This window comes from Mytilus galloprovincialis, chromosome 1 (genome assembly GCF_965363235.1).
Source record: "Mytilus galloprovincialis chromosome 1, xbMytGall1.hap1.1, whole genome shotgun sequence".
Taxonomy (NCBI): domain Eukaryota; kingdom Metazoa; phylum Mollusca; class Bivalvia; order Mytilida; family Mytilidae; genus Mytilus; species Mytilus galloprovincialis.
In genome coordinates, this window is record NC_134838.1 from 86,677,947 (window position 1) to 86,698,704 (window position 20,758).

General features: G+C 31.3%; 1 protein-coding gene across 1 annotated transcript in view; it reads left to right on the forward strand.

Moving 5' to 3' along the window:
* Positions 1-20,758, forward strand: part of LOC143043137 (lysosomal dipeptide transporter MFSD1-like) — a 39,692-nt gene that overhangs the window by 9,688 nt on the left and 9,246 nt on the right. Inside the window, exons 5-7 of the mRNA XM_076215584.1 lie at positions 18,613-18,756; positions 19,118-19,276; positions 19,703-19,818. Of these exons, the coding sequence (XP_076071699.1) occupies positions 18,613-18,756; positions 19,118-19,276; positions 19,703-19,818 (419 nt within the window). The remainder of the gene's footprint in view (positions 1-18,612; positions 18,757-19,117; positions 19,277-19,702; positions 19,819-20,758) is intronic.

Sequence of the window (20,758 nt, forward strand, 5' to 3'; positions counted from 1 at the left end):
CTATCTGCCCTGAAATTTTCATATGAATCGGTCAATCGGTTGTTGGGTTGCTGCCCCTGAATTGGTAATTTTGAGGAAATTTTGCTGTTTTTGGTTATTATCTTGAATATTATTATAGATAGAGATAAACTGTAAACAGCAATAATGTTCAGCAAAGTAAGATCTACAAATAAGTCAACATGACCAAAATGGTCAGTTGACCCGTTTAGGAGTTATTGCCCTTTATAGTCAATTTTTAACCATTTTTCGTAAATTAAAGTAATCTTTTACAAAAATCTTCTCCTCTGAAACCACTGGGCCAAATTAATTCAAACTTGGCCACAATCATCTTTGGGGTATCTAGTTTAAAAAATGTGTGGCGTGACCTGGTCAACCAACCAAGATGGCCGCCACCGCTAAAAATAGAACATAGGGGTAAAATGCAGTTTTTGGCTTATAACTCAAAAACCAAAGCATTTTGAGGAAATCTGACATGGGGATATAAATGTTTATCAGGTCAAGATCTATCTGCCCTGAAATTTTCAGATGAATTGGTCAATCGGTTGTTGGGTTGCTGCCCCTGAATTGGTAATTTTGAGGAAATTTTGCTGTTTTTTGTTATTATCTTGAATATTATTATAGATAGAGATAAACTGTAAACAGTAATAATGTTCAACAAAGTAAGATCTACAAATAAGTCAATTTGACCAAAATGGTCAATTGACCTCTTGAGGAGTTATTGCCCTTTAAAGCCATTTTTTACCAATTTTCGTAAATTTTTGTTATCATATACAAAAATCTTCTCTTCTGAAACTATTGGGTCAAATATACAAACATAGCTACAATCATCATTAGGGTATCTTGTTTAAAAAATGTGTGCTGTGACCAAGCCAACCAATCAAGATGGCCGCCATGGCTTAAATTAGAACATAGGGGTAAAATGTAAATTTTGGCTTATATCTCTGAAACCAAAGCATTATTATAGATAGAGATAAACTGTAAACAGCAATAATGTTCAGCAAAATAAGATCTTAAAATAAAGGCCAAGTTTAGAAAATTGTAAGTATCTTAAATATTATTATAGATAGAGATAAAGTTTAAACAGCAATAATGTAAGTATTTTGGTGTCTTGTTCCACAGATTCTGAAGTTTAAATGTCAATTTCGAATTCCAAAAATTATTTATATAGACTTTGTCTTCTTTCACAGGTAATCATTATATGGGGCGGATGCAGACATTTAAAAAAGGGGTGTGTGTGTGTTCCAACTTTAAGTCCCCATTCAAATGCATTGACCATTAAAAAAAAGGGGGTGTTCCAACCCCTGGAACCCTCCCTTGGAATCACCACTGTGTGTGCCTCATATTATTGTTTAAAGCTTTTATAGAATAACAGAAATTTTGAAAGCTAGATTTTTCAACAACACAGGATCTTAAAATAATTTATATTGTTCAAAATATCAATTTACTATTAAAAGACATTTTTTCTCATAAAAATAAAAGAAAGAATATAGTTCTTCATTTTACATTTTATTGCAAGTTAAGGGAAATATTTCATAAATAAATATAATTGTGTCCATTGTTTTCATTTCATAGGAGAAATCCAATATAAAGTATTGGTATTGATTTGATATTTAAGAAATGATTATACTTAATATAAAAATATAACTTTACAAGAAAATCGTACATGTGATAGACTGTGAAACTCAGATCAGACGATTGGGAAATTTTGGTCAGGAGATTAGGACTCAGATGAGGAGGTTTTTTATCAAGATAATTTTGTTGTAAATGTATACTGTATAATGTAGATATTGTCTTTAATAAAAGTGATTTGTTTTTCAAATTTCCATCAGAATGTAATGTTTATCATGTTTGAAGTACCCTTGTTGCCTTTCTATTTGAATGATATCATTTATCATTATTAAGTAAAACATGTTCTGTTTCTAGAAGTATAAAATATTTTGATTTATTCAGATGCATATTACAATATTTTAACAGGATTTTATTGAAAACATTTGACTTGAAGGTTATGCTCCTTGTAGAATACTGCACTGATACAACAAGTGGACGATTTTTACAACCTTGACTGGCTTATATAGCCCTTGCACGGTCGGTAATGCATAGCACTGATATATATATATGGAAGTTTTTAACGACCTGGACTGGCTTTTCAGCCCTTGCACAGTCATCACTAATAACTGTCATAGTTCAGATTTTGAATAATATTTTCAATTCCTTGAAAGGAAGTCTAGATTCCAAAAATAATTTATAAATTTATGTTTTTTATTTGTCCCAAAACATTTAAATTCATTTAATTACCACCCTTTAATGATTATTTTATTAAAATATAACTAATTTATATGCTTTATACAATTTACATTTTAAGAGAAAAATTACTTAAAAAAGGATACTTCAAAGGGAAGTAATCTTTTTTCAATACACAAATTTTTTTAATACACATGATACACAACGGCAGTTTATAGCCAGAGGTAAACATTATTGACTACCAGTATGTTTGACACCTATGCTGTCAATTAAAGCCATATAATTATACATCTTCTTTGATTTGCAGGTAAAATTAAATACAATAGTAAGAAATTATCAAAAATAGCAGCTGAAAATTTTCATTCATGAAATATTTCATACAGAGCAGATGATTTTTACTCCTTAACAGGAGGAGACCCTTAAACAGGAGATTATTGTACTCTCGTTGGGAGGTTCACATTCTTAGAATAAAGACCCATGTTTAAACTTTTCAGTGTCATTGGTTCCAGTCATCATATTTATTGGACTTTGTTGTTTTAATTTTTTTTTTGTGGTAATAAGATATAGCAAAATGAAATTCTTCAATGAAAAGTCTGAATTTCTCCTTTCCGGTCAAGGTCGGTTGAAGGTATGAGTTTGCCCAAGTTTTAAACTATAATAGGGACACATAAACTGCTTTGTATTTTCAGATATAATATAGATAAATATGAGCAACATAGTCAAATGAAAAATTTGATTAGCTAGCATTGTAAATTTAGAATGAAAGAAGCTAGATAACGATGAACAGGTTGGGAACCAATAATCACAAGTCCTCATACGGTGGTGATGACATTCTGCCCTAATTTGTTATAAATCCAATCTAAACAAAAATACCACTCTATATGGATAATTGTATGCCTCTTTAAAAGGATTATCTCTCTATACAGGAATACTCACCATATAGAGGGTTTGTTCCCAACCTGATGAAAGGGAAGAAATTATACAGATTTATAAATGACAGCAAATGAATTGATATTACCTCATGAAAATAGTTAACACATTATTTTGCTGTTAATATTTATTTTAATGCGTTGTGCAGTTGGAAATATAGTAGCATACAACTAAATGTATCTTAATTTGCAAACCCTTATAAATTTTAATCTCAATATTTTACATGTTCTCAAATTATGATGTTGTCGTGAAAACATATTCTAGTTAAAGACTTAAGGGAGTTCGCTTCTCAGTTTCAAAGTAATTAACTTTTCAAAACACTAGTTTATATTGAAAGGGGATTAATAAAGGAATTCAAAGAGCAAAAAAAATATATAGGTCACCGTGCTTGTTTTCAAAATATTAGCCATTGAAATTTTGGCGGGAAACTATTGTCTCTTGACTTTTCATAGCTTTATCATTGATAAGTTCTCAAAAACTATAAAAAAGTAATTTAAAATTTATAAGACTTTTCCAGATGGCTTATCATTATACATGTAAAAGATTTACAAAAAGAAAAATGGGGGTTACCGGGCATTTTTTTTCAAGGCATTCAAATGGATAAAACCAGAGGATTCCGAAAATCTGACAATATATCCAAAACATGACAAGCCAGCTTCCTTAAAAGAGAAGGATGAAGCTAAAAACCAGTTTTCAATGGAAATATTAAATTCATTAAAAATATTCTAACCATTTGAGTTTTGTTTATTGGAACTTCTGTTATCAGACTCGCCTACTATCATCTTGATTTTCCTCAGATATCAGGATCATAAATCAGGTCAATATCCCAATTATTGGTTTCCATTTTATTTTTTTCTGGTCCATTCAAATGAATGTTTAATTTTACATGGGGACATATAATGACAAGTTTAAGACCCTACCCTAATCAACAGGCACAACAGGTGTCATAATTATACCCCCGCTTTAAAAAAGGGGGGGTATACTGTTTTACCTCTGTCTGTCCGTCCGTCAGTTCGTCTGTCTGTCAGTCAGTCCATCCCATGAAACTTTCGTCACATTTTTCTCAGGAACTACAATACAAGGATTTCTGAAATTTGGTTTCAGGGTTTATCTAAGTCAGCTTTACCGTGTGATGCGTTTTCAGATTGATCACTTGACAACTTCCTGTTTACCGAACACTACACAAGTTCCCCATGATATGATCTTTCTAATTTTAATGCCAAATTATAGTTTTGAGCCCAATTTCATGGTCCACTGAATATAGAAAATGAGAGTGCAAAGTTCAGGTTAAAGTTTTTGGTCAAGGTAGTTTTTGATGAAGTTAAAGTCACATCTACTTAAAACTTAGTACACATGTTCCCTATGATATGATCTTTCTAATTTTAAATCCAAATTAAAAGTTTGACCCCAATTTTATGATCCACTGAACATAGAAAATTATAGTGTGTGTGAGTCATCCATGTAGTATGAACACATTCTTGTTTTCTAAATGCCTTTAGATGTTTGGCTGATTTTTAGTATGTGATATAAAAAAAGAAGATGTGGTATGATTGAGTTAACCATGATGAGTTACAGATTAAGTTTAACTTTTGTTCCGCCCTGCTAATAATTGCAGAAATTATGGGCTTTGGACTTTGATAAGTTGTTGAAATCATGAAATTCTGAAATCATGATTAAAAGGACAACATAATTTTTCCTTAGTTTATCAAAGGCTACATGTTTAGAAACTATAATTGCACTTTGATGTATTATTTATTCAAATACGTGAAGCATAAAGTATTCTAGACACATATATAGATATAGCTATAAATATGTCTGAACAAGTGACAACTCTATGGCAGAAAACACATATTATATTCATGATATATAAAGGTACTATGTCTACCCCAATTATATTAGCTCTCATTATATAATTGTTCATCTAGCCTTTCTTGTATCACACTATGCATTTATAACATTTTGTCCTTGTTATTGTACATTGTTTGCATATGTATTTATAGATTTTTAAAGATGCCAAGAAGAAAAAATTGGAAGGCAGCTGAGGCTAAACGTGGTGTGAAAAACCCAAAGAAACAGAGACTGACAGACTTGACTGGGGATACTGGCCCCATTAACAGTACAGAGTTCGACCTTGACATAGGGGATACTGACACCCTCAGCAACAGTAACTCAAATAACATGGGGGATACTGACCTCCACACAATTATAAACAACAGTAACTCAAATAACATGGGGGATACTGACCTCCACTCAAATATAAACAACAGTAACTCAAATAATATGGGGGATACTGACCTCTACTCAAATATAAACAACAGTAACTTGAAACTACTTGAACAATCTGAATTGAAAACACTTGAAATATCTGAACTGAATATACTTGAAATATCTGAATTGAATAAACTTGAAATATCTGAACTGAATATACTTGAAATATCTGAATTGAATAAACTTGAAATATCTGAACTGAATATACTTGAATTGAATAAATTTGAAATAAATGAACATGAACTATCTGATTTGAATCAAAACAGTAACAATAACTGTGCAAAAAAATTGAATGAAAACAGTAACAATAACTGTGCAAAAGAATTAAATGAAAACAGTAACAATAACTGTGCAAAAGAATTAAATGAAAACAGTAACAATAACTGTGCAAAAGAATTAAATGAAAACAGTAACAATAACTGTGCAAAAGAATTAAATGAAAACAGTAACAATAACTGTGCAAAAGAATTGAATGAAAACAGTAACAATAACTGTGCAAAAGAAACTTGTCAAATACAAACAGATATTCTGTCAAATGAATCAAACAATAGTTATGCAAGAAAAGATTCTCATAGTAATATCCAAACTGATCTGTTGCAAGACCAAAATGAACAATCTAAAAGTAATTTAAAAGAAATATCTGATTATTCCAATTCTTTTAATGCAACATTTCTGAAATTTGGAACTTTTGACCAATATGCCACAAAATTTGCTGATCAAAGCAGGGGAAACCAATGTACTTGTAATTGCATAGTTTTCTTGTCACTTTCTACATCAAATTTTGATTCAAACACACTGAACCTGGATTACATTTTGAATAAAGGTGATGATATTTACAGGAAGCATGTTCAAGAATTAACTACACAGGGATTATTTAAAAATATGCTTTTAAATTTTGATGAAATTCCCATCAAAATAGAAATTCCTGAAGGGACTTTTATAATTAACAAACAAAATATTCTGTTTGGTCTAGCTTTACAGTACCAAGAGTTGACTGGATTTCTAACATTACAAGAAGCAATTCAAAATTGTATAAAGCAGTCTAACAAATTTCTTATAATGATTGGAGCCATATGTTCGGCAGTTTATTATTTTAATCATACATACTATTTTTTTGACACTCATTCTCATTCAGAATGTACACTGAATAATCCATTAGATTCCTCCGGCAAAAGTATTTTGATTGGATTTGCTGATTTGCATGACCTCGTCAGTTACTTGTATGCTTTTTACACAAGTTTACAAATTGATTTAGACTCTCAATTTGAAATTTTACCTGTATGTATCAGTAGTAAAGATACTGACAAAGATGTGACCAAGCAGATGAAAAATTATTTTGATGATCAGAAACTAAGGAACACAAACCAAAAAAAAGATTCCAACCAGTATATAAAAGTGCCCAAATTTGTATATATGAAAAACTACATGCAAAATAGAAGAAAAAATAAAAAATTCAAGGAAAAAGAACTTTCTTCTAAAAGAGAGACTAGAAAGAATGAAGGTTTCAAAAAAACAGAACTGGCTGCTAAAAGAGAGACTAGAAAGAATGAAGATTTCAGAAAAAGAGAACTGGCTGCTAAAAGAGAGACTAGAAAGAATGAAGATTTCAATAAAAGAGAACTTGCTGCCAAGAGAAAAGTTAGAAAGGATGAAAATTATAGAAGGGCTGAAGCGGAACGTAAGAAGTCTCAAAGAGATAATTCTGATATAAGACAGATGGAAAGACAAAGAGAACTTGCTTCTAAAAGAGAGGCTAGAAAGAATGAAAATTATAAAAGGGCTGAAGCAGAAAGTAAGAAGTCTCAAAGAGATAATTCTGATATAAGACAGATGGAAAGACAAAGAGAACTTGCTTCTAAAAGAGAGGCTAGAAAGGATGAAAATTATAAAAGGGCTGAAGCAGAAAGTAAGAAGTCTCAAAGAGATAATTCTGATATAAGACAGATGGAAAGACAAAGAGAACTTGCTTCTAAAAGAGAGGCTAGAAAGGATGAAAATTATAAAAGGGCTGAAGCAGAAAGTAAGAAGTCTCAAAGAGATAATTCTGATATAAGACAGATGGAAAGACAAAGAGAACTTGCTTCTAAAAGACAGGCTAGAAAGAATGAAGATTTCAAAAGAAACGAAACAGAAAAGAAAAAAATTGCCAGACAAGATGAAGACTACAGAAAACATGAGTCTGAACGAGACTTCCACAGAAAAAAAGAATATAGGTCAAATCCAGAAAATTTAGAAAATGAGCGTTTGAAGAAACAAAATTCTAGACAGAAAAACCTAGATATAGACAGATGTTATGAAAAGACAGTCAAAAGTACTAAAAGAAAAAACATTGATTTTACAGATCATGAAAAAGACCTGAAAAAGAAAAAAACTCAGGGTATAACCCTTGATGCTTGCATAAAAAATTTTAAAACAAAAATAAATCAAGGTCCTACATATATATGTACTTCATGTCATCAAACTTGGTTCTGTGATTCTGTAGTAAATTCTAAAACTGTCAAAACTAACACTCCTGCTAACATGACTCATTGCTTTACTAATTTTAAATCTGTACAAGACATAGAATGGATATGTCACACTTGTCTAAATGCAATTAAAAGACGAAAAATACCTCGTTTTGCAATAGCAAATAAAATGGGATTTCCTCAAAAACCAAAAGAATTAAATTTGTATCCTTTAGAAGAGAGACTTTTATCATTAAGAATTCCTTTTATGCAGATTCGACAGTTGCCTAGAGGTGGACAGTTATCAGTTAAAGGCAATGTTGTAAATGTGCCTGTTGAAGTTCAACCTACAATAAATTCTCTTCCACATACAATAGAGAAATCAGGTACAATATCAGTTAAATTGAAGAAAAAGCTTGAATTCAAAAAATGTGATTTTAGTGAAAATGTCAGACCATTTGCTGTCATTTGTGCACTACATTATTTAATGAGAACAAGTGACTTGTACAAGTCTTCTGGGATTGAAATAAATAATGATTGGATTACCGAAATAGCAAAAATAAATGAAGAAGAAACACAAAATGAAAACAATAGTACAGAACAAGAGGATGACCAAGATGAAAATGATTCAGACGATGATTCCGATCATTTCAGTGAAGTAGATGAAAGTGAAACGCATGTTGGAAACACAGATACACTGTTAGATCACATTCCAGACGACAATCCGCTATGTGATGCAGGTTTAACTTTTGCTCCTGGTGAAGGTCAACGACCAATTAGTCTCTACAGTGATCCTGATGCAGAGTACTTATCTTTTCCAACTATATTTTGTGGTCAAAGGAGACCAGATAACAAAGAAAGGTCTGTTTCTGTACACTATACTGATATTGTTAAATGGGAACTAAGGTCCATGGATAGGAGAGTAGCACAGTCTGTACCAAACATTTTTTTTAAGTTAAAGAAAATTCAGTTAAAAAACATAAGTGATAAGGTCAATCTTGCTCTGAGAAGGTGTCAATCAGAAGGAAAACAATGGACAGCAAAAGATGTACTGAATCCTAACACTGTGAATGATCTTGTAAGATTGGATGAAGGTTATTATATCTTTAGAAGTTTAAGAAATTCTCCAGTATATCTTGAAAAGAGGAAAAAAGATTTGTTTGCAATGATTAGACAGTTGGGTCTTCCAACATGGTTTGGCTCTCTTTCATCTGCAGACACTAACTGGAAAGATTTGCTACGAATTCTAGGTAAATTAAATGATGGAAAAGAGTATACTGACAAAGAATTGGAAGAAATGGATTGGAATCAGAAATCTAAACTTGTTCAGAAAGACCCTGTGACATGCTCTAGATATTTTGATTATCGTGTTCAACAGTTTATCAACTTGGTGTTGAAAAGTGATCATGATCCTATTGGAAAATTGACAGATTTTTTTTATAGGGTTGAATTTCAACAGAGAGGTTCACCACATATTCATATCTTAATATGGATTGAAAATGCACCAGTATATGAAAGTGATTCAAATGAAGATGTTGTAGCATTTATTGATAAATATGTCTCCTGTTCACTTTTAGAAAATGACAGTTTAGTCAATTTGCAAGTTCATAAACATTCAAAAACGTGCAGAAAAAAAGGTCACCCAATTTGTCGTTTTGGTTTCCCCCTTCCACCTATGAAAGCAACAGTTATTTTAGAACCTTTGGGAGAAAATGATGACATAGAAAAACACAAGGCTATATATAAAGAAATACAAAACGAAATTAATTCACTTCACAATTCTGAAGATATAGACCAGATGACATATGACATGTTTTTAAATGATGTGTTACAAATGAATGATGAAAATTACATTAAGGCCATTAGAAGCAACTTGAGTGGTCCAAAAGTTTTTCTCAAACGAAAACCATCTGAAGTCCGTGTTAATGGTTACATGAAAACTGTGTTGGTAGCCTGGAAAGCAAATCATGATTTACAGTTTGTTTTAGATGCATTTGCATGTGCAGTGTATATTGTTTCATACATAAGTAAATCACAAAAAGGTATGAGTGCACTACTAGACCAAGCAGCAAAAGAAGCACGACAGGGAAATTTAGACTTGAAGCATCAAGTAAGACACATTGGGAATTACTTTTCAAATTCTGTTGAAACAAGCGCACAAGAAGCAACCTACTTAACACTACAGATGCCTTTAACAAAAGCTACAAGACAAGTTGTATTCATTAACACATCTCCACGTCACAAAAGAACTTTCCTTCTAAAGCAATCATCAGCCCTAGAAAAACTAGGCCCAGACTCTACTGAAATAGAATCAGACAATGATATTAAAAGATACTCGCGTAGACCAAAACAACTGGAGAATTGGTGTCTAGCCGACTATGTATCTGAACTTGAATTTCAGTATCCTAAAACTTCAGAGTCCTCAGATCATGAATCAGAACAGCAGGACAATGGATCTGAAAGTGAAAATGAAGAGGCAAATACAGATGTTATAGAAGAAACCAATAACAAAATTGACTTAACTCTGAAGAATGGTATCAGAATATACCAAAGAAAAACACCTAAGGTTATAAGATATGTTAAATACAATTACAAGACTGACTCTGAAAACTTCTACAGAGAACGCTTAATGTTATTTTATCCATGGAGAAATGAACTTTCAGATTTGCAATGTGGACATGAAACATTTGAAAAAATGTACTTGACTGTTGCAAGACTATTAGAAAAAAAAGCCAAGCAATATGAGGGTAAAGTAATAGATCTAGAAAAAGCTATAGAAGAGGCAGAAAATGAATGTAATGAGAATGATCAAATAGCACCTGCCACACAACAAGTAGAAATGGAAGATGCTGAAATAGGCCCAACAGAATCTGAACAGTATGTTCATTTCAATCCAGATAGACCAACAGAACATAGACTGTATGATATGTCCCGTGAAGTTGGAATAGAAGCAAGAACAGTAGAATTGACAAATCATGCCAACAGAATAAATGAGAGTGATTATTTTGGATTAATAAGATCCTTGAATAAAAAGCAGTGGGAATTTTTCCAACATGTTGTCACATGGGTTAAAACAAAACATGAACCATTTTATACATTTTTGACAGGTGGAGCAGGATGTGGAAAATCTGTAGTTGTCAGAGCAATATTTCAAGCTTTACACAGACACTTATGTTCTATTGAAGGTGAGGACCCTGACGATATAAGAATTCTTCTTTGTGCTCCTACTGGAAAGGCAGCTTACAATATAAATGGTCTGACCATTCACAATGCTTTCCAGATACAACCAAATAAAGGACTTGACCAGTCACTGTCATGTGATGTTCTCAATACACTCAGAATGAAATACAGAAATTTGTCTCTGATTTTGATTGATGAAATCTCAATGGTTGGAAACAAAATGTTCTCTTTACTGGAGAGAAGGCTGAAAAAAATCAAGGGAAGCAACTGTTCATTTGGTGGCGTCAGTATCATAGCTATTGGTGACTTTTTCCAACTTCAGCCTGTATTTGACAGCTGGATTTTCAATGATCTTAGCAAAGGATTAACAGCATTAGCCCCTAATTACTGGAAATTATTATTTTCTTTTCATGAACTTACTGAAATAATGAGACAAAAAGATGATTTAGAATTTGCTCTATTACTAAATAGGTTGAGACAAAATCAGCTGACTGAAAATGATTTTGCAGTTTTAAGTACCAGAACTGTTTCAATCAGTGATCCAACATACAGAACTAATGCTACACATTTGTTTGTTGAAAATGCTTTGGTGGATAATTTTAATTTGCTATACATATCTAAATTAAGCTCTCAAAAGGTTAAAGTTAAAGCAGTTGACACAGTTTGTGGGGATTTGCCAGCATCTGTAAAAACAAAATTACTTAGTTCTTTACCAGAAAAACAGTCTGATACAGCCAATCTTGCAAAAGAAGTAGTACTAGCAATTGGGATGAAATATGATCTTACAGCTAATATTGAAGTCACTGATGGTCTTACAAATGGTTCAACTTGTGAACTTAAATTGATTGAGTGCAAAACTACATCTTTAAGACCAAGTATCATATGGGTTAAGTTTGAAGATGCCAGAATAGGTGCTAACAATAGAAAAAAATATTCACACTTGTACGGAAAAGATATTGAAAAAACCTGGACTCCAATGTTTGACATTAAAAGATCATTTACTTATAGATATAAGACATTTGAAAGAATTCAGTTTCCTCTTCGCCCAGCAGCTGGAAAAACAATTCATAAATCACAAGGAGATACATTACATGAGGTTGTTGTTAGTCTGAAATCAAAACGTAAAGGGAAAATACCACATATTCACTATGTTGCCTTAAGCAGAGTAACATCTTTAACTGGATTACAGATATTAGATCTCAATCAAGAAGCAATAGCTGTAGCAGATTGTGTTCGACAAGAATTACACAGACTAAGGACAGATGCAACTCTACAGTTGTGCTTTAAGCCATTGTATAACTTATCAAGTAACTATTTTAAAGTAGTTTTTCACAACACAAGGTCATTGCATGCTCATTTTAATGATCTTAAATCAGACCCTAACATCTTGGATGCTGATGTTATTGGTATTGCTGAATCAAGACTTATTTCAACAGATGAAAATGATGATTTTCTCATACCTGGTTTTGAACCACCAGTTCGATTAGACCAAAAGCAAACAAACTTTAATACAAGACCACCTCATGGATTGGTATTATATTATCAAAAGGAATGTATTCTTCACAATACAGTAACTTTCTCAACTCCATCTTTAGAGTTTGTAATAGCAGACATAATATCACCCAGCAAAGGTCTTTTTCAGGTTGTCTTTGTTTACAAAGCACCAAACTGCAAATTGCAACAACTAAAAGATACTTTCCTTGCAAACCTTCTTCCTGACGTGTATTTAAAACATCCAAAAATTATCATAATGGGAGACTTTAATATTGATTTAAACACTGGGAACACTTCTTTTTTAAAGTTCATGATAGATTCATTTTGCTGTTCACAAATTGTGTCTAAACCTACTACATCGTATGGTACATTGTTGGACTTAATTTTCCTAAATTTTGATAGTAAGGTAAATTTTGAAACAGATGTTCTTGATTCCTATTGGTCAGATCATAAAGTTATATATGTAGCCATTGAAACACAATGATTCAGTGTTATAATTATTTTATATGCCAAAACAAGCTTTGTTTGAAACCACAAAAATCAAACCCGCTGAAAAACATGACACATTTGCGGTTGCTGAAAATGCAACCTCAAATGTGAACGAGTGGTTTTAAAGGAAAATGGGTTTCCACTCCAACAGATTTGCCTTTTTATAAGTAGGAATAGAAATGAGTTGGCTTCAAGACTCCTGATATCCAGTTTTACCTGTTTAGAAGAAAGCTTCTTTACAAAGCTTTCTTCTTTATAGGTACATTGGATTGACGGTAGCAGAGGTGGAGAAATTTGAAACTGTGTTGCTTTGACTTCCATAAAGCAGAAAGGCCATTGGTGATTGGTCAACCATTTTGCTATGGAAGAAAAGTAGAATTCCATTCATTTCAAATTAGTAATGATTGGAGACATCAAATTTTACTACCTGAATGATCATTGTATCAGTGGAGAGTTGTGTGCACTTCGCCTAAGAACACTCCTGATATTTACTTGTTATAAATGTATATATATATATATAATTCTTGAAATATTTGTTTTTGAATACAATCAAAAGCCATTGCTTTAATTTAGATGTAAAAAGGGAGTTTTGAAGACCACAAGTTCCATGCCTCATTTCTCTTCTTACAAAATGATTAAATTTAATTGGCTGTTTGGTGAACTATGATTAAATAATCAAAATGTTTTAATGTTGAAATCCTTTCTGTTATGTACATATATTCATTGTAATTTTTCATATAGATAACTTGATACAATTTACAATACTTGAGTTCACTGTACATATATGATATACTAAACATTTATCATATTAATTATGTACAGTTTACTTTTTGTAATGCCAAATTAATCTGTATATTTATCTCATCCAATATTCATTGCTTTTCTGTTTAAGAAATGCTCTCAAGTTCATATCAGACATAATAAATCAGTTTCTGTACAAATACCACATATTTTATTATAATATAATTTACTTGAAGTTCTCCAAATTAAGAACCAATCCATAAATCCAATATTTTTGTTTTTTTATGATTTCAGTTATGTCTTATTCTAAGTACAGGTTAATCAAAATGTGTAAATCATTAATTTATGCAAAGGGTTAAATGTTGAGAAAAAAAATCAAATATGGTATTAATTTGTCATTCTACTTAACTATGAGGTTGCATTTTTGCTTATACATTGACTAAATATGTAGAAGTCATTTATAAAACTGAAACTAATGAACAATTCATGTAAACATTTGCTTCATAGAGAAAAAAATTGTGAACATTTGCTTAATAGAGAAGAATTTGTGAACATTTGCTTAATAGAGCAGAAATTTGTGACATTTGCTTAATAGAGCAGAAATTTGTGAACATTTGTCAATACAGCACAAATTTGTGAACATTTCCTTAATAGAGCAGAAATTTGTGAACATTTCCTTAATAGAGCAGAAATTTGTGAATATTTGCTTAATAGAGCAGAAATTTGTGAACATTTCGTTAATAGAGCACAAATTTGTGACATTTGCCATCAGAGAAGAATTTGTTAACATTTGCTTAATAAAGTACAAATTTCTGAATTTGCTTAAAGAGCAGAAATTTATGAACATTTGTTTAATAAAGTGGAAATTTGTGAGCATTTGCTTAATAGACCAGAAATTTGTGACATTTGCCATTAGAGAACAATTTGTGAACATTTGCTTAAATAGAGCAGAAATTTTGAACATATGCTTAACAGAGCAGAAATTTGTGAACATTTGCTTAACAGAGTAGAAATTTGTAAACATTTGCTTAATAGAGCAGAAATTTGTGAACATTTGCTTAATAAAGCAGAAATTTGTGAACATTTGCTTAATAGAGAAGAAATATGAAAACATTTAATGACTGTTTTATAATAAGCCAATGTAAAGTGAATTCAGTAAACTAACTACTGACGTTAATAAGAATTATATAGATTGTTTCAATAACATCATACAACAATTAATAAACGTAAACTCTTGAATCTTGCATTATAGCAAATGCACCAGAACTGATAAAAAGTGAATAAATTTAAAACAGAGATACTATGGTATAACTCAGTATACCATGATAGAAATGAAACACAAATGACAATTACTTTGACAGATAGTTGTTAAAAGCTCAAGAGAAAATAAATTATATATGGAATCTAAACTCTTTAAGTTGGAAAAAAACTGTTGAATATTCTTCTTGAAAAGTTCTTACAAATTAACTTCAAGAAATTTTGAAGGTCAAGTTATGGAAACAATAACTATATCATAATATAATCACTATGTCACTTTTTACTGTCATATTTTGACTTTGAAAATGTTTTGTTATAGAATGTAAATATTGTTCTATAAGTGAACTGTTTTAATTAATTAATGCACATATAAAAAAAATGTATAAGACAATGAATATTATAATGCATTATTTGAAGTATTTTATGTGTTCAAATTTTTCATAATAAACAATTAAATTTGATGTCTTTTATTAATTTTCACCACCCCATTCAGTTTTGAAATTGATAAGAACAAAACTTCCAGTCAACAAGAGAAATAAAAATGAGTCACAACCCAAAAATGACAATCAAATAGCAGCTTCACACATGTAACAAATACTATAAAGGTCGTCTCTATTAAAGCTAGCAAAAACTTAGTTCTCTGTGTCTACCTTGTTCAATTCAACTAATACCTATTCATTTTTAATCTTAATTTAAGCGTCAGGTCACCACTCATATAAGATGATAATCCTGGGTCCAGTAAAAAGATTGATACAGTTGATCTGTTGTCATTCTCCATAATGATCAGTAACTTTGCTGTCATAACCAATTGAACAACTTATATATATTGAACAAAATCAATTAAAGTTTCCTTAATGATCCTTGACCAGCGTCTGGTGTATATACAAAATGTAGTCCTGGTATTGATGATGAGTTTATATAAAACAAACATATAATAAAATTAAGAATGGAAATGGGGAATGTGTCAAAGAGACAACAACCCGACCAAATAAAAAAACAACAGCAGAAGGTCACCAACAGGTCTTCAATGTAGCGAGAAATTCCCGCACCCGATGCCAGCTCCAGACTTCAATTAAACTGACTGAAAGATTATCATTTCATCATATGAACATCGGGCACAATCCTTCCTGTTAGGGGTTTAGTATCATACCATCTAAAACATGTATGTTCATAAGAGTTCAACACAATACTTGGAAAAGTGTGTTTTAAACCTCAAAACTGAAAATAATAAACTTGAAAATGGTTCAATCACAAAAAAGATTAGATTTTGGTTCACAAAGTTAAAATTTCCTTTAACAAAAATTATTATTGTTCTTTCATGCATCAATTGTCAACAAAAATCTAAGGTGAGCGACACAGGGTCCTTGGACCCTCTAGTTTGTTATTATCTTGAATATTATTATAGATAGAGATAAACTGTATACAGCAATAACGTTCAGCAAAATAAGATCTACAAATAAGTTTTCATGACCAAAATAGTCAATTGACCCCTTAAGGAGTTATTGCCCTTTATAGTTAATTTTTAACATTTTTAGCTCACCTGGCCTAAAAGGCCAAGTGAGCTTTTCTCATCACTTGGCGTCCGTTGTCCGTCGTCCGGCGTCGTCGTTAACTTTTACAAAAATCTTCTCCTCTGAAACTACTGGGCCAAATTAAACCAAACTTGGCAACAATCATCATTAGGGTATCTAGTTTAAAAAATGTGTCCGGTGATCCGGCCAACCATCCAAGATGGCCGCCATGGCTAAAAATAGAACATAGGGGTAAAATGCAGTTTTTGGCTTATAACTCAAAAACCAAAGCATTTAGAGCAAATCTGACATGGGGTAGAATTGTTAAACAGGTGAAGATCTATCTGCCCTGAAATTTTCAGATGAATCGGATAACCCGTTGTTGGGTTGCTGCCCCTGAATTAGTAATTTTAAGGAAATTTTGCTCTTTTTGGTTATTATCTTGAATATAATAATAGATAGAGATAAACTATAAACAGCAATAATGTTCACCAAAGTAAGACTTACAAATAAGTCAACATGACCGAAATGGTCAATTGACCCCTTTAGGAGTTATTGCCCTTTATAGTCAATTTTTAACCATTTTTCATAAATCTTAGTAATATTTTACAAAAATCTTCTCCTCTGAAACTACTGGGCCAAATTAATCCAAACTTGGCCACAATGATCTTTTGGGTTAGTAGTTTGAAAAATGTGTCCGGTAACCCGGCCATCCAACCAAGATGGCCGCCATGGCTAAAAATAGAACATGGTGTAAAATGCAGTTTTTGGCTTATAACTCAAAACCCAAAGCATTTAGAGCAAATCTGACATGGGGTAAAATTGTTAATCAGGTCAACATTTATCTGCTCTGAAATTTTTAGATGAATCGGACAACCCGTTGTTGGGTTGCTGGCCCTGAATTAGTAATTTTAAGGAAATTTTGCTCTTTTTGGTTATTATCTTGAATATTATTATAGATAGAGATAAACTGTAAACAGCAATAATGTTCACCAAAGTAAGATTTACAAATAATTTAACATGATCGAAATGGTCAATTGACCCCCTTAGGAGTTATTGTTCTTTATAGTCAATTTTTAACAATTTTCATAAAATTTGTAAATTTTTACTAACATTTTCAACTGAAACTAATGGGCCAAGTTCATTATAGATAGAGATAATTTTAAGCAGCAAGAATGTTCAGTAAAGTAAGATGTAAAAACACATCACCATCACCAAAACACAATTTTGTCATGAATCCATCTGCTTCCTTTAATATTCACATAGACCAAGGTGAGCGACACAGGCTCTTTAGAGCCTCTAGTTCATAAATTTTTGTAAATTTTTAGAAAATATTTTCCACTGTAATTACTGGGCCAAGTTCATTATAGATAGAGATAATTGTAGCAACAAGAATGTTCAGTAAAGTAAGATCTACAAACACATCACTATCACCAAAACACAATTATGTCATGAATTTATCCGTGTCCATTGTTTAATATGCACAAGACCAAGGTGAGCGACACAGGCTCTTTAGAGCCTCTAGTTTGTTATTATCTTGAATATTATTATAGATAGAGATAAACTGTAAACAGCAATAATGTCCAGCAAAGTAAGAACTAAAAATAAGTCAGTATGACCAAAATAGTCAATTGACCCCCTAAGGAATTATTGCCCTTCATAGTCAATTTATAACAATTTTCTTAAAATTTGAAGATTTTCAATAACATTTTTCACAGAAAGTACTGTTATAGATAGAGATAATTGTAAGCAGCAAGAATGTTTAGTAAAGTAAGATCTACAAACACATCACCATCACCAAAACACAATTTTGTCATGAATCCATCTGTGTCCATTGTTTAATATTCACATAGGTGAGCGACACAGGCTCTTTAGAGCCTCTAGTTTAAATTGAATTTATAAGACTGATCTCAGACAGCCTCCACTCATGTGGTCAGTTATGGTACAAATTATTCAGGACCATTTGAACAAAGGATTTTGTTAAAAGTCTGATTTGTTTTGATATAAAAAAAATGTGTTACACGATTCAACTAATATGAATAATTATTTTTTGACAGTTGGATTATTCCTATTTTCATTCCTGTGTGTTCTGGGGTCAGCTACGTTTGCTGCTGGGGTATTCTTTAAAGGAACATCAGCCATGTTACCAGTAATGTTAATTGGTCGTTTGTTATTTGGATCTGGGAATGGTTCTTTGACAAGTAAGTTTCATAGATCATGTAGATTGATAAGTGTTTTACCCTGTCAACAGACTGTTGATGTTACTTACTTTAAAATACTTAAAATTATTTAATGAACTTACTGCTGTAAAATATAAGTTGACAAACACCAATACTAAAATAAAGAGTTCGAAAATAAGAAAATAAAAGGGTAAATATAACTCTAAGTATAAAGTATAATGCATTTGTGATGGCTGGCAGAACATTTAACATTATTTATTTTTCTTTTAACTGAAAGTATATATATACAAATTTATATGTGTTTTGTTATTTAATGTTGGTTAAGTTTAGCTTGGAAGTTTCAAATATTTTGAATACAAATTATGTCTTAATGTCTTCTCAGTTGTTCAGAATAGAATTACAGCATACTGGTTTAGGAACAAGGAACTCGCTATGGCCTTTGGAATAACTCTGGCTTTTTCACGTCTTGGAAGTGTATTGAATTTCTTTATGACACAAATATTTGAGGATGCTTATGGACTGACGTGGACTTTATGGGCAGGTATATGATTATAATCTGTAAATTTTAAAGGCTTTTTTAAACATTTCCATTATACATGAAGTAGTATAGTAAGTTACCATCTATTAATTGTTAAAATGTGATTTAACAAAATTTTCTCACTCAAAAATTATGAAGTTATTTTCAATATCCTGAATGTCTAACTACTAGTCCAATGTGTTCAATGGTAAGATTTTATAGGATAACTGTTAAAACATAAATATTGGGAGATTATAACTGTAAAATTATGTAAATTTCATCAAAATTGAATATCTCATATGAAGATTTGAATTTCGTTTGCACTATATTATGAAAATGTTATTTATTGTAATATTTATAAGTTACCATAGTACATGTATTGTAAAAATGCATATCTGTCTTATTTCTAAATATTATTGTTTCAACAACAGTAATGCATTCTTTTTGTAGGTGCAATCTTATGTGGTTTGGGATTCATTTCATCCTTTATTGTAAGTTTTATGGATATATATGGAGTAAGACAACTTGGAGATGAACAAAACCTTCAAACAGAATCTAAAAAACTAGTAAGTACACATGACATAGCTAATTAACTCATGCAGTCCACATGAAGATGATGTAGATTTAACATCAATTGTCGGCATCCCAATAACACAGGCAAATCAAATAAACTATATTTTAAAAATTTTATACTCTTTATATGACTACACATTTCTGTTGTCATATGTTATGTTTTTGATATCGTTTTCATTTGAATGTTCACATCTGAAGACAAAATGCTATTTAATGAGTTTGGGTCAGTTGACACATACTCTTGAAATTTTGAAACAATACTCTTAAATTCAAAGGAGAGAACTAACAACTTGATTTATTTTCAAAATAATGAAGGAAAAACAAAAATGTTATACAGCAAAAAATTCCAACCAATGAACTATGATCTCTCCCTGTGGGACAGGCACATGCAGAATGTGGCAGGGTTAAACTAGTTTGCTGTCACCAAAGCCTCCCATTAAGTACACATTTTGAAAAATACTTTCATCACCTTTGATTTAGAGCATTTGTCCATTTAGTTTTGAAGTAGTTCTCTTATCTTTTCAAAGTAATAAAAAAAAAAATACGGTATATGTTATTACAACAGATTAGTTAGCTTAAAGTTTTAAAAGTACAAGTCTTTGTAAGAATCAGGCAATTTTGAAGAAAAAAAATCGAAAAAACTTACCCTCAAATCGAGTTAGAAATGGTAGGTCTTTTATCTTTGTGTCTGGTAATTATAATTAGAGAAATACCTAGATAAATTTTGGTTAGATTGGTAGCAATTTACGGAGTTATCTCCCCTTAATTTTTTACTTTTATTGCATTTCAACCAAATTATATCTTGAAGTACCAGAATAGGTAAAGGAAACAAATGTTACATTTAACAGTCTATTATTTGAACTTGGAATTATTTTTAACTATGGAATTTGTTTGATTTCTTGTTATTGAAATTTTTAATAAATTCCATGATTA